At 38.4% G+C, this 15,072-nt stretch overlaps 1 protein-coding gene across 1 annotated transcript in view; it reads right to left on the bottom strand.

The window, feature by feature from the left end:
- The window catches only part of CADPS2 (calcium dependent secretion activator 2), a 420,173-nt gene that overhangs the window by 20,575 nt on the left and 384,526 nt on the right, over nucleotides 1-15,072 (bottom strand). Inside the window, exon 27 of the mRNA XM_042782532.1 lies at nucleotides 5,369-5,476. Coding sequence (XP_042638466.1) covers nucleotides 5,369-5,476 — 108 coding nt within the window. The remainder of the gene's footprint in view (nucleotides 1-5,368; nucleotides 5,477-15,072) is intronic.

The following is a 15,072-nucleotide window of genomic DNA, read 5'->3' as shown; positions in this document are numbered from 1 at the left end:
ATCACTGTTGTCCAGCACCAAGATCCAAGCTCTCAAGGAATGTACCAGCTTCCGTCCTGAAACATGGACTTCTGTGGTTCCTGTTATGTGCCCTGAACCTTAGCGTGGGCAGCCACTCTGCCTGGCAATCATACCATGAAAAAACCCAGCTGCCGTCAAGTCAATTCAGGTTCATGGCAACCCTCTGTGTGTCCCGTAGACCTGCACATAGTGTTTTCAAGGCTGTGACCATGCAAAAACCCAGCTGTCATCAAGTCAACTCAGGTCATGGCAACCCCATGTGTCCAGTGGAACTGAACAGCCAACCTTTCAGTTAGTTTGTAGCACCCAGGGACTCACAGTAGACATGAAAAATAGAGCTTAAGTATTAGAAAATCTTTGCTGTACTTTTATATTGGGATTAGATACGTTGAAAATAGTTTTGTTAATAGAAATTTGAAAAACCAAAACCAAAACCAAAACCAAACAAAAACCCAAACTCCCTGCCATCGAGTCGATCTTGATTCATAGTGACTCCTCCTTGGGATTCCGAGGTGGTATCTCTATGGAAGGAGATTGCTCAATCTTCCTTCCAAGGCTGCTGGAAACAAGGTTTTATTTGCAAGGAGAAGAATATTGACATGAGAGAGATTCTTAACAAAGCAGAAAAGCCTTCGTATGGCAAATCTATGATTTCTCCTACTGTAGGAGAACTTCCTTTAATCTTTTTTTATTTTTTAAGCAAAAAAGTAAATGTAATGAGTAGTTACACAGGGTATAGAAGTACCAACCATTTTTCTAAATTTGGGGTGCAGAGCAATGGTCAGCGATGCACAGCTGTCCTATGACACGGTTACTCCTTTACACAGAGCCCCTTTTCTGTGTTACTATCTGCGGTACTTGCTCTTGTTTCCTGGTGGTGGGCACCTTGCTTTCGCCTGGCCATTACAAAAATTCTTAAGAATTGCTACTCTAAGCGGTAAGACTCATCTTGCAATCAAACCAGTAATTTCTGCCACCATTGCTAAAATGAAAACTAAAAGAATCATTGATTTCAAATCTGCAAGGGAGTTAGAAACCATCTAGAGTTCCAGCCCAACTTCTTCAGTTTAGGTTTACTAGCTAAACAGAGGCATAAACCATTTTAACTTCTGGAAACTCACTCAGACAAATAACGGTGGAACTGTGCCTGAAACCTAAATTCTAGATTCTCAGTCTAGTGCTCTTCAACAATATGATATTACCACTTCAAATTGTGTGAGGCTGTGGTACTAGAAATGAACTCTGGTGGTACAATGGTTAAAGCATTTGGCTGCTAATCAGAGGTCAGTGGTTCGAACCCACCAGCTGCTTCATGGGAGAAAGATGAGGCAGTCTGCTGCCCTAAAAATCTTCAGTCTTGGAAACTCTATGGGGCAGTCCTACTCTGTCCTATAGAGTAGTTATGAAGCAGAATTGACTCAATGGCCCTGGAGTGGGTGGGATTATAGAGGTAGCATGGACTTTGAAACTAGAGAGATACTGTCTCAACATTTACGTGACTTATCTTTTCTGAATGGGAGATTCCTTAGCTGAAGAATAATGGTAAAACAGGAATGATAGCATCTAGCCCAGAAGGTTGGAAATGATGTCCATTATTGCACAGTCCTGGCACGTGGAGGTGTGTGTCCCAGAAATGGTAGTAGCTGCAGCTATTATTAATAATATTGACTATTTAAAAAGATTAGGAATATCCCTTAAACCAGTCAGTCCCCTCTCTTGACAGCATGGATTTGGCATTCATTTATTTATACTTTTTTTGAAGTTATTTGTTTCCAGTCAATAATGTCTCTTAGGGTAAAGTGGATCTTCAGCTTAACCACTTATGGAGTGAAGTGGAATGCTTTGGTATTGGTCTTAATATTGACTTGCTTTGATCTTCTTTTAATATTCCAAGATTTGGTGCAGAAGTAAAGATTATCCTACGCAAGACCTTTAAGGTAATACAGATTTTAGTCATCTTCCCCTTTATAGCTGTGACAGTAAACATATCTATGGAAGCTAGAACTGGCAGGGCAAGAATCTCGGGGTGCAGGGCCATGGCACATGGCTGTGTAGGTTTGTCTACTGACAAGTCTAGGGGCACCATTCTCAACCCTCTTGGTAATTCTCAAACAACAGGCACAATTCCCTAGAGCAATGGGAATTTTTTATTCCAAGTCAGTGGTGTATTATTTAAATGGAATTTTAAATTCCTTACCCAGAAAAATCAACTAAGATGCTTAATTGACTGCTAACTAGAAGGTTGGTGGTTCAAGCCCACCAGCCACTCTGTGGAAGAAAGACTGGGCAATCTATTTCCATAAGGTTGCTAACAGTATTTATAGGGTCAATATTTTCCACTGAAATATTAGATTTGTAAGCCTCTTTACCACCTCAGAAAACCAAAAGGGGTTGCTATGAGTTGGAATTGAGTTGATGGTTGTTGTTGTTATGTGCCGTCGAGTCAAACCCGACTCTTAGCGACCCCTCCTTGGGTTTCCTAGGCAGTATCACTATGGAAGTAGGATTGCCCAACCTTCCTTCCGAGGAGTGGCTGGTGGGTTTGAACCGCCAGCCGTCTGGTTAGCAGGCAAGCGTCTTAGCCACTATGCTACCAGAGCTCCCTTTAGAGGCAAGGGACACCACCAAGTAGTTAGTTCCTACTCTCAGGGAAAGGTCATCACATTTTCAATAGCTTAGCTGTTTTCTATAAAGGTACTGCAATATGCAGTATAGAGTCCCTGCATGGCATAAAAGGTAAAACTCATGGCTGCTAACAGAAAAGTGGATGGCCTGAGTCTATTCAGGTGTCCTGGAGAGAGGCCTATTGCTCTCCTTCTGAAAGAAGCCATTGAAAACCCTACGGAGTCTAGCTGTACTCTGACACACATGGGGTTGCCCTGAATCCTGACTTGATGACAACTGGCTGTATATGTGGCATCTCCAAAATGAAGTGAATTTTATCTGGGTTAAATGCTTATACTTTTAAAGGCGTTAAGCCCTCATATGCATGAATGGACAGGGCTCCCCTTATGTGGGTTGCTTAGAACCACTAAGTGTTAACTCACTGTAATGTGTGTCTTTGTCCTCTTCTGTGTCTAAAGTTAGAAGGATCTATTTACATGCTCAGAAGTACTCTAATTGGCATAGCAGAAGTTTGTCATGATGCCTGAAGAAAACTGCTCTCTTCTATCTTTTATCTATAATAGGCTAAGGTTGCTAACAGTATTTATAGGGTCATTATTTTCCACTGTTTCTTGACACCTAACAATATTATTTTAAGCTCCAGCCAAGTGGATTTCCAATAATTATATAATGTCTCTCAGTAATGATCTGTTTCTTTAGATACACATTCTAGTTTACCTTTCAACACATACTTGATAACCTCTCATTTACTTACTGTAATTGAGGCAAATTCAGTGTTGGCTAATTAGAGGCCCTTAGTACCCCCCCTCATCCATGTTATTCTTGATGACATATCAATTGAATTAGGGTCTACTTTTTATTTTTAATTATAGTAATAGAAATGTGCATCTTAAAAATATTAGAATGTTTAAGGCCATTACAACTATTTCACAAAGAAAAAGTCCAGCATTCTAGGGTGAATATGCACAATGGCAAAGACTTCATGACCAAACTCAAAAGGTTGCTTGTCATGGGCTCCTTTGAGAAGCAAACCTATAGCCATGTCAGATCGTGGGCAATGAAAGGTACATATATAGAATTAGAAAAGTTAAACCAGCCCATCATTTTAATGTTGGCCTCTTGGATCCACATTACTTAGCTCTGTTTACTATTGTGGCCACATGCAGAAGTCTTCAAAAGAAAGTTTGGAGAATGAAGAGGAGCAGCAGTGGGGAATATCTTTGAGGAGAAAAAATTCCATCTCTGTGGCAGGAACAGTAAGTTTTGCAGTAGACAGGTAACTAAGACAAAGAAATTGAAGATTTAAGAAAATGCACGCCATTTATCTACAACTGTCTATTTTGAAAATGGCCCAACCTTCTTTTCTACCGTAGAGTAGTGCTTGAACCATACTAAGACAACACAGAGTGAGAGGAACATCAACTAAACTTTCTCTTTCTGCTCAACATTTTTGAAAATCATCACATAATCGAAAAAAGTAAATGAGAACTTGGAAATGAAACATATGCTTGTAAATTCTGAGCGATACCAAATGGAAGCAGAAGTTGCTAATATGGTTTCAGTATTTTGTAAAAGAGCCAGCTGGATGGATGATAATTTTCCTACCCCTGCAGGGCATCAAAGCTTTTAGGAAATCATTCTTTTCACACATATTAACACTTAGCTTATTAAAACAGATGATACTTTTATTGTACCACAGCCTTGGTAGAGGCTAGAAACATAAAGTATGAAAGGTAAGACTCATTTTGGCCACCCAATCTGACAAATGGTGAACAGTGACATGACAGACCATGGTGGAGAGGATGACGTAGCAGGACCTTCTGTAACTGCCACAGCTGAAGTGTCACCATGAAGCCCGTGAAATTGCTGTTATGAAAACATTTGCAGTAACTTGCATAATTAAATGAAACTGCCAGAGAAGCGTTTCTAAAATGCAGAGATGTACACAAATAAAGACACTTCAAAGCAAATACTACATTCCAGAATCAGCATTGTGCTGAATTATGCAAACTTATGTCACAAGCAAAGTACCATTTACTTTGAATTGATGGTTAAGTTATTGCAAGTGGGTGACGGCATTGTTACTTAAACTGACTGCTCTCTTAGTGTCTTCTACTGATACTCAATAAATGAAACTCAAGCATCAGGGTATCTAAAACCATAGTCCTCCACTGCTGGGAGTTGTCCTGTACAAGTGAAGACTTAAATACTGATACAGCTGTAATATTAGATTTGTAAGCACACATCAGTAAATTAGGATAAAAATGTTCAATAACAGAAGAGTGGCCGATACTTGGCTGTACTGCAGCTTATTTCTTTGTTTAACTGAAGAAAATTACATTGATTCAAACAACAAACAAACAAACCACTTTCAGAGTAGAAGACAAATCCATTACAATAGGATTTTGTTCATGGAATAGTGCAAAGGGCAGTGAAATGAGGTTGGCCACAATGGGGGCATGATTATCATCTTTCTTGTTATAAAATTAATCTTAGAAAGTTTTTGAGACTCTCGTTCTAACAGTTCTCATGTACAAAAGACAGCCAATTAAAGCTTCCCTCAGCCGTCAAAGAAAGGAAGAAATTATCAACTCTATTAGTTGTAGAGAATAAAATGATATATTAAAAAAAATGAGTCTTCTTTGCAAACATATAAACATTTAACTTTCCCCTTTGCAGCACACCTATACTGCCAGCATGGCTTGCAAGTGTAGTTACTTACATCAAACAACTTTTCTATATACATTTCCTCATTGACTTTGTCTCGAAGAATATCCTGGTTTTGCCGAACAAACATAATGTAGGTGTCTGCCAGATCCATTCCAGGTTTCTGTTGTGAGAGAGAAGCATGGGAATCAAACGGTAAGGTTTCATAGGTATTACTTAGCTGCCATGCTGGAAAATTGTTCACAGTTTTAAAAATTACACTAGTAAAATATACTCAAGACCAAATCAGCAAAGAGCACCTTAAGTAATTTCCATAATCAAACTAAATAAAACAGTTGAGGACTGATGTCCACAACTTGAAGTCAGAGCTATTCATCATTAGTAAAGTGATTAGGAATGTGTGCATACAACCCAGAGGTTATCTTTTCTTTAATGCCTATCTTGTAAGATCAGATGTCAAGCAGTATAAGTAAATTAATTTTTAAAATTTCCCCACATGCAATTATCATTTCCTAATTACAAATACAATTTATTTATTTATTTATTTTATCATTTCTGGTTAGTTTAGCCATAATATTAAAAATAAATAAGCTGTGCTAACTTGCTTTAGGTTGTCTCCCTCCACTACCATGGGTGCTCAAGGAACAGAAACAAATTTTCTTATTAACCTGAGTCAAAACATCATTAAGAAGCTATTGGGCTAAACAGTTCATGTAATACAGTGATATGTAAATATTTTGTGGATTCTCCAGTGCTTCTGCTTATTAGTATTTATCAATATTATCTTAAGGATTTATTTTATTTTAGAAATGCAGTAAGAATACTGATGAATCAGTCTCCTATGAAAAGCCGAAGGTAGGGATTAGATAACTTCCCAGTTATCTAATGGTTAGAGGTTAGAATCCACCCCAGCACTGTGGAAGAAAGGCCTGGTGACCTGCTTCTGTGAAAGTTACAGCCAGGAAAAGCCTATGGACACAGTTCTATTGTGTAACACATGGGGCTACCCTGAGTCGGAATCGACTTAACAGCAGGCTTCGCTTTTGGTTTTCGGTAATGGGAGAGTAGATTTTGTAGTTAATATCCTAAATCCCTCTTGCCATGTTGTTGTTAGGTGCCACTGAGTTGGTTCTAACTCATAGTGACCCCACGCGCAACAGAACAAAATACTGCCCAGTCCTGCACCATCCTTACGATAGTTGCTACATTTGAGTGCATTGTTGCAGCCACTGTGTTAACGCACCTCGTTGAGGGTCTTCCTCTTTTTCACTGACCCTCTACTTTACCAAGCATGAGGACCTTTTCCAGAGCTTGGCCCCTTCTGATAACATGTCTAACGACCATGAGACGAGGTCTTGCCAACCTTGCTTCAAAGGAGCACCCTGGCTGTGCTGTACTTCTTCCAGGACAAATTCATTCATAAGGTTCTCACTAGCCATTCTTTTAGTAGATCACCAGGTCCGTCTTCATAGTCTCTTAGTCTGGAAGCTGAAACTTGTCCACTGTGAGGGGGCTTGCTGGCATTTGAAAAACTGGTTGCACAGCTTCCAGAATCATGCAACATGCAAACCCCGACAGTACGACAAACTGACAGACAAGTGGTGGCCTCCTTGCTATCGACTCTCCACAATCAGTATTAGGAAGGGAAACAACCTTTTTCTGAAGGTTGCTAAAGAGTGCTTCTCCTACACTTATTTTCAGTTCTTTCTTGAGTTTCATGTTGCTGGACTAATCAATGAAAACGCTCATTTGCATAATCTGCATCCAAGTTTGATTCCTATCTTGCATTATTTGATTAGAGTATTGCATTGATGTGAACAAAATGGTTGAACTGATGCCCAAATAAACTAGTTAGTCTTGCATCATTCCATACCCATAGACTACATGTATAACCTTGGTCAGTGGACTCATTTTGTAAAAGTAAATATTTCAAGGAAACCAGGTCTAAGAAAATATGGATCATTGTGACTATTAACAACTGCTGGGGCGAGGGAATGCTCAAGATATACATCTGAGGGGTGCTGAGACATGAAGATGTGAAAGTCCTTGTCACTCTTCTGGGGGAAGGCATATTTTATACATCGTAATGAAAATGCCTGGCTCTTAATTAATGTACAGCATAGGCAATGGGCTCATCCCATTTATTCCATGTGTAAAAATTTAAGTTTTTTGTAACCCTGTTATTCCTGAGCAGTAAAAATCATAGCAATAATCTTACCATTCATATATTTATCCTACAGGAAAACATACCATATACATTCATGCATCATTCCCAACATAACTCTGATGGAACAAGAATTAGTTATAATTTGAAACAACCCTATGGATTTCTTCACTGGTCTTTTTTCAAGAGCATTCATAGACAATGTAGGTATTTATTCTAAGTCTAGTGAAGGCAGCTTACTAAATGTATTCCTTCACTATTTTGCTGCATAATTCTCATAAACAATGTTTGAAAGTTTAAATGACTTACAAAGATGATCAAAAGAAATCTGATTTTTTTTGGAGGGTAGTTTCTCTCTCTGTTTCCAGTGAAGAGCTAAGGTAATACACATGAAAATGAATAGTTGAGGAAAACTAGCACCTAAGTATTTCTGTTCGTACCTCTCAAATTTTGTCAAAACATTGAAAATGAGAATGATCAGAAAATATACTGCAGAGAATGAAAATTACATGAGAACAGTTACCTATACATGATAACCAGTTAGTTCAGTGTGTCCATGTCAGTCACGTGGCTGGAAACAAGCAGCTCTGAATCTGGGATGCTAGGCAATTCGGAGAGCCCAGCTAAACTGAGAGAGAATAGAAGAACAGGAGCTTGCCTGTCCACCACTTCTCTCTACCCAACCCCATGTTTATTTCCACCTTTCAAAGGGAAATGATGCTTAGAAGTTTAATCCTGTCAATCACTTGGCCCATCAGACTTGGGAGAAACCAAGTTATGGCCAGGAGGGCTGGCAAGTAAGAACTTGAAACACCTGCCCTAGACTCTCAGGTCATTTTTTTTCTGTTTCATTGATAACAAGATAACATTACACATATCAAGAAACATCACCCAGGGAGAGTTTACCCTCCATCATCTAAAACTATCGAAGGCTTTGCAGTTTAAGTTTATGAGAAAACAAATGCTCCTCCCTCCTGGCTGACCCCAGGGAACTAACACTGAAATCAGGAGGTTGACATAGTTTTACAACTTTCTAAGGAAACAAGTAGCTCTGGATGGGTTTGAGGAAAAGCTCATTTAGAAGTTTATTTGAACTAATGAAGTGTTTCTTTGTCTTTTTTCCTTTTCCTATGAAGAAATGCATTTTCTCCCCTTTTGGCAAATTAAGATCCACTTGCCTGGAAAATAAAACCGAGAATTCTTACATTTCTCATTAGCATTATTTCCTCCTTTATCTTTGAGCTGTTTATCTATTCTTGAAACTGTGACATATGGGAATTTCACACCTAGTGAATATATTTTCATGTAGCTTGTGGCATGAGACTATAATCATTAAAAGAATACACACAAGTAGGAGTAACTGCAACAGCTGGTGACATTTACCAATTAGAATTATAGTTCTTTAAAACACTTTATCCTTCCTTTAGTGTATGAAGGGTAATTATCTCTGATAAATTGCTGAAAAAGATGTAATTTTCCTTTTAAACAGTTTCTACTCACAGTACAAATGTGTTTGGATAGAAGACATTATCCCTGGTTCAGTGCTCCTTTGTGCGAAGTCTCTATTTTAAGGCAGTAAAATTTACACACTTTGAAAGTCACTGCATCTAATTCCATTAATAAATGTTCTCTTATTAAGAAATGAAGTTTAGTTAAAGGAAACGCAACACACTTAAAGTTCTTTTTTTTTTTGGCATGTGAAGAAAAGGAATGCATGGGACTGAATCAGAGAGTGAACACTGCTAAAAATCCTAGCAAAAGTGGGTCTCTTTTAGTCTTATCAAAGGAACAGGCTGTTAAGCTTCCACCACTGTGAATCTGGAAGAGTTCTGGTCAAGACTGCTGTGTTCTGGAAAGCGACACTGAGAAGTCCTTTTAAAATCTGTGATTCAACTATAGAACCCAATTTAACTCATAAATTCATTAATCCAAGAAAATAACCACTAAAAACCACATTGTGAACTCACTACGTATTAAGCAGTGTTCAGGGAGAACATATAAATTTTTTTTTTTTCAAACTCCCATTTAAACCTCTGCGACCTTGTCCATCTTGTTTATTAGGGTCGTAGCTTCTAAATCAAAATAGTTCCTGAATGATTTCTAATTTGATTCAGAAAAGAGCAGATTTTGGCTACGAAGGTTCTAGGAAACAGACACAAAAAGCTAACAAAAATTCCCTCCTGAGCATAAAGAAATCAATGAACATGCCAGGAAGTGAAGTGCTTTAAGGTGCATCCCTCTGACACTGGTTGCAGAAGTAATCGAATACACTAGTGAGTGAATGAGTTTCAGTCAGCGTGCAGGCTCCAGCACATTTTTTCAAGGGTTAATCACTAGTTAACCTAGCGAGATGAACACGCTGTTTAAAAAAAGAGAAAAAAAATTCCTTGTTAATTATACGCTGCAAATGCTCTTACTTCCTGCTGCTACACCTAATCCCACAGGTGCAAGTCTTCCGTTTCACCATTCATGGGTAGGTGGGTGCAACACTGCAGTCATTTTGCACAGCGACAGAGAGATACAGAAGCTGCTGCTTAACCTTCCACTGGAGGTTAATACTACACGAGGAAAACATTGTCATGGTGCCTATTTAACAAGGAGACAAAATTTTAAATATACTACTCCAGTCTCAAAGATTAACTAGATGCCACAGTATAATTGACTTAATTTAAAAATGCACTTCTAATAACCTAGAAAAGCTTGCCTTGAAGAAACAAGCCTGTCTGTTCCCTGTGATAACCTGATTTATGTTTTCTACACGCTTCATAAATGAAATACCTATTTCTGGTCAATTATTACCATTTGAGGGGAAAAAATGGATCGTGTAAGATTTAAAGTAATAGTTTCTCTTCTGAAGGGAAATTGTAGTAGCAATTACTCATCTCTCAGCTTCGGCATTTCAGATTCAATAACGGTTTAGAACTGACCATCAGCAAACCTGAGCATAGTTCCACAGACACTTAATTTACCCCAGGGCTTGTGCAAAACAACACATCTTTACTTTCACTGTTAAATATATCCTTTATTACTTTGACATTTACGAATCAATTTCTGTATTTTATATTCAAGTAAAACTGTTTTCAAAGTTAACGTTTCAAAAACATTTGGGGTAGTTTAAGTAAGTTGTATGTTCTCAAATACCTAAAAAATAGAGTTCTGAGTGTACCTGGGATGACTATGTTATAAACACAAACAGATTTCATCGGGTTTTCTACAAAGCAGAATGATGATACTGTATTTACACACAAAAAATAAAAGGAGATACACAGAACTGGAGCCTTCAAACTAGATTTATGCCAACTTAAGTATAGAAGCCTGAGGGGAAGAATTATGCATAAAAAAGGCAGGGAAGAGACATAAATAATGAAAAGGAAGTCCCAAGAATATGAATTTTTAAGATTTTTCTAATAATTAATTTTTAAAACAATGAATGAAAAAAGTTATTACTGCTCCTTAGAAAACTTCAAACCTATTATTTAAGCTATGCAATGAGGAGAGTCACATTTCTCTTTAAGTTTTGTGGTATTTGAAGTTCTACTGACTAACATTACGATGTATTTTGACCTCCAACTGGGAGTAAAATATTTTTAACTAAAGATCATGGCACTCACATCTTTTCACAAACACCTTGGAGCAAATAGCATGTGTGTCTTAAGTGTGTACATTTTGTTCAGTCCCGCATTTCTAAGGGAGAGTGCTCCTTTATTCCAGAGTTCTTGGTCTGGAGAAAGGTGGTCTGTCTGTTCCCTGTGAGGACGGCTGTCAAAGAGCAGTTTTCTACAGCAATCCTACCAGAGCATCTGAGACCAGAATACGCTGTAAGTAATGTTCCTATAACTTAGGTAGGCACATTGTCTGCATTCTTAACATCTACATCAATGCTTCACTCTAGTTCTAATGGCGACATAATGTATACAGTCATCGGCCGAGAAACAGTTGAGAGAAGCTTTAGAATGTTCTAACGGTTTTCTTGTACCACTGGAGAAAAACCCTTCCAAAGAGGAGGTTATTTTAAATATTAAAAGGAATACTGAATTATGGTTTAGTAGCCTGCAATGTTAAAGGAAGAAAGGAGGGTGGTTTTCAACTGAGATTTATGGGCTCCATTTTCATCTTACTGTGCCGTACCCATCTGAGACTAGTAACATCTAGTACCTTTCTTGCTATTTCTAATCTACAATAAGGATCTCCGACATCTGAGTTTAGAGGAACAGCTGCTGCTACAGTAGCATCAAACAAGAACGTGTAACATGGATACCACACGGCAATTATACTATTATTTTCACAACTAATAATCATAAGGATAATAAAAGTGTTAAGTCTCCAGTTTACAACAAAGTTTATTAACCCTTCCCTCGTCTACTTACAGTTGTAATGCTGCAGATTATGGAAATTACACTGAAATTTGAAGACATGAAATTAAAATTCTGTGGGTATTACTTAATCTAGCTTTTAAACTTTAGATTTACTGGGCCCTGGCTTAGTCCCAATTTGGAGTCTTTCAGACTTGGCTTAAGCGAACCCTGAGGATACTCCGAATATCATCCAGAGGCGGTCCATGGCTTTACCTTACACAAGAGAGAAGAGGTAGACAGGGAAAAACAAAGGAATAGAGAGACAGAGAAGCAAAGCACTCATCTGGGAAGCACAATTCGCAACCCTCCCTGCGCCTACAATGGCTAGATTCTCAATCTGGTCCTGGCACTTCTCTCTCTCCAGGTAAGTGAGTCCCAGTGGGCAGGCGCCGTATTTCCCATGTTTTGCTTGGCTCTCATTGTGACGTAAGCACGGAGTATTCAAGTGGCCTTATGTAAGTAACAAACAGTATCAGAGACAAGTAAGCAAAAAACAAAAATAAAAACAAGAAAACACACCTGACTCACTGACTGCCTTTTAAAGCCACCGTTAATATACACTGTGTGCTTAACATTCTAAAACAAGAAAAATATGAAAAAAAAAAAATCTAATGTTTTTCACTTTGTGGAAGGCAAATAGTTTTTTGTTTGGAAAATGGTCACATTCTGTAGTAGTTGTTGTTGGGTGCCATCGAGTCAGCTCTGACTCACAGCAACCCTACGGACAACAACAAAACATCGCCTGGTCCTGCACCATCCTCTTAATCATCGCGGGGCTTCAGCCCATTGTTGCAGCCACTGGGTCAATGCATCTGGCTGGGGGTCTATTCTCTAGGAGGTGGGCATTGCTAGGAATGCGTAGAAGCACAAAGTCTCATTCTAGGTAGAAGCAGTAATAATCCCTTTATTTTAGTAGTGCTCTACTTTTGTGCAAGGTACTTTTTTATTGATAAGCTCATGGACTCCTCCTAAGAACCTCATGAGGGAGACAGCATAGGGATTCTATTACTCTTATCACACAGGTAACACAGAAGCCCACAGGTCAGATAGCTACAAGGAGGGGCAAAGCTTCAACTTTAACTAACTCAGATCCTGGACTCTGCATCAAGTCTGTACAGTACTGATGTGCAAGCCACATTTGGAGGAACTGAAGGGCCATAAAATGTTGGCAAGTATCATTCTAAAGAAGTATTATCTAAAGAAGTATCATTATAAAGAGAGAATTACTAACAAGACAAGAGAAAGATAAGCCATTTGCATGTTCCTCTCAGGACAGGCAACAAGCGTCAGACAGTGGGACTATGAAGTCCGTCAATGCAGGCAGTTTCTCCTTTGCTTCCTCCTTATTATGCTTGGTCACTGTCATCCTTATCTGCCTCACAGGTCTCCTTAGCTATGGTACCCTGTGTGTCTATGTGATGATGTTAATAAGAACATTTTCAACACACATACACATGCATGTGTACACACACACACTTGCTCCCTAAAACATACTATAACTAATATGACTTAAAGAACAAAATTCCAGAATCACAATCATCTGGTCACATTTAAGTAGGACTTAAATAATGCAGAAAAGTTCAGAATCATATCTGGCAAATGGTGGTCTAGTCTTTGCTATTATACATCAACTCTGTTAACAATTTTATATATTGTTCAAAGTATTGGCTTACACTGATTTCAGGTTTTCCTTCAACTACATTTTAATCATTGCTTCTCCAGAGCCATGTTTGCATTATTCCTCTGCTGTGCTGTCTTCACAGGTCCCTACAGCTCTGCTGCTTTTTTTTTTAAAGCAGGTACCTCACATTATCATCACACATGATATTTCACAGAACTTTTAAACATATGTCAGTAATCAGCTATGTTTTCCTGATACACTTTGTTTTGTTTCTTTGGTACAGGCTGCTGCTGCTTCTAAATGGGAACTCCACATATTCAAAAGAGCTATCTTGCCTCTTAGATTTTTCCTCCTTTCCAGGGGAACATTCCCATTTCCTTCTTTTCTTTATAAACCATTATTTCCAGATCCCTTGAACTATCCTGGCCGCCCTCTACAGGAGGAAGTCAAGTAAAAAAAAGTGCTGTCTTAAGAAATACAGGTGTGATTTGTCCATAATAATACAGATGTGATCACTACTGTATAGGGTACAATGATTATTTTTCTAGAGTTTACTATTATCAACAACAACACCACACACAGTAATAGCTAACATTTATTAAACACTAATTTCATTACAGGGACCCTGAACAGTGACTAACATAGTCACCATAAGCATATCAGAGGTATAGTAATATCTCCACTTTATGGATCAGAACCTGATACCTCAGGTCCCACAGAACTTAAGTGAAGTCCTGGAGCACGGATTCTACACAGCAGATGGCCTCTGGAGCCCTTGTTTGCATTATTCCTCTGCTGTGCTGTCTTCACAGGTCCCTACGGCTCGATTCGCTTTTTTTTAAGCAGGTCACACGTGATTTTTCACAAAACTTTTAAAGCTACATTGCTAATCAGCTATTACGTTTTCCTTATATAGTTTGTTTTGTTAGTTCTATACAGTATTTTTAACTCTATTTTTTTTTTTTTTTTTGGGTTTTGGCCTAGTGTTCCAGGTTATAAAGCTAAGGTGAACATCTTCATCTTGGTCTAGCATCTGATATATCAGCTTTTTCTCTTGAGTCTGCGTTATCTTGTTCTAAGGGTCACTATGAGTCAGAAGGACTTGAGGGCAATGGGTTTGGTTTTGGTTTTAAGCTACAGACGGACAGGACAGACTCACTCCTCCCAGGTCTTGCTTTCCTTCTGTCTAAGGTCTTTGCCAATAGAACATTCTAAGGTTCTATGTTGAGATCATGAACCCTGGAGTTCCAACAGGAACTCCTCTCCAGGGTAGGGTAGTTTAACCAAGAGCAGTCTACCAAATCCTGAAGATCACAGTACATCACCCTGATTGGACAGAGAGCTACCAGCTTTTCTGCTAAGAAGCATGAGACATTGGAACTCATTTCTGTTAGGAATATGTTGGTATTTTTTCTTACTTTTGCTGATTCTTTTTAAAGGAAGTGTCATGAAAGTATGTATTATAAAGAGACATAAGATTATATCCTTAAAGTAGTATTTCAATGGCCTTAAGTCACTTTCTGTTAGCTCTTCCATATCTTCACCTGTACTATAATTATAAGGAATACCTAACAATGCAGTATGTTCCTCCTTTTCTTCTGCATTGGAAGTGTCACATA

The sequence above is a fragment of the Orycteropus afer genome, unplaced genomic scaffold (assembly GCF_000298275.1).
Source record: "Orycteropus afer afer isolate SDZICR_OR568_19922 unplaced genomic scaffold, OryAfe1.0 scaffold00359, whole genome shotgun sequence".
Classification (NCBI taxonomy): domain Eukaryota; kingdom Metazoa; phylum Chordata; class Mammalia; order Tubulidentata; family Orycteropodidae; genus Orycteropus; species Orycteropus afer.
Note: the sequence above shows the minus strand (reverse complement) of the source record. Positions and strands in the feature narration are given on the sequence as shown.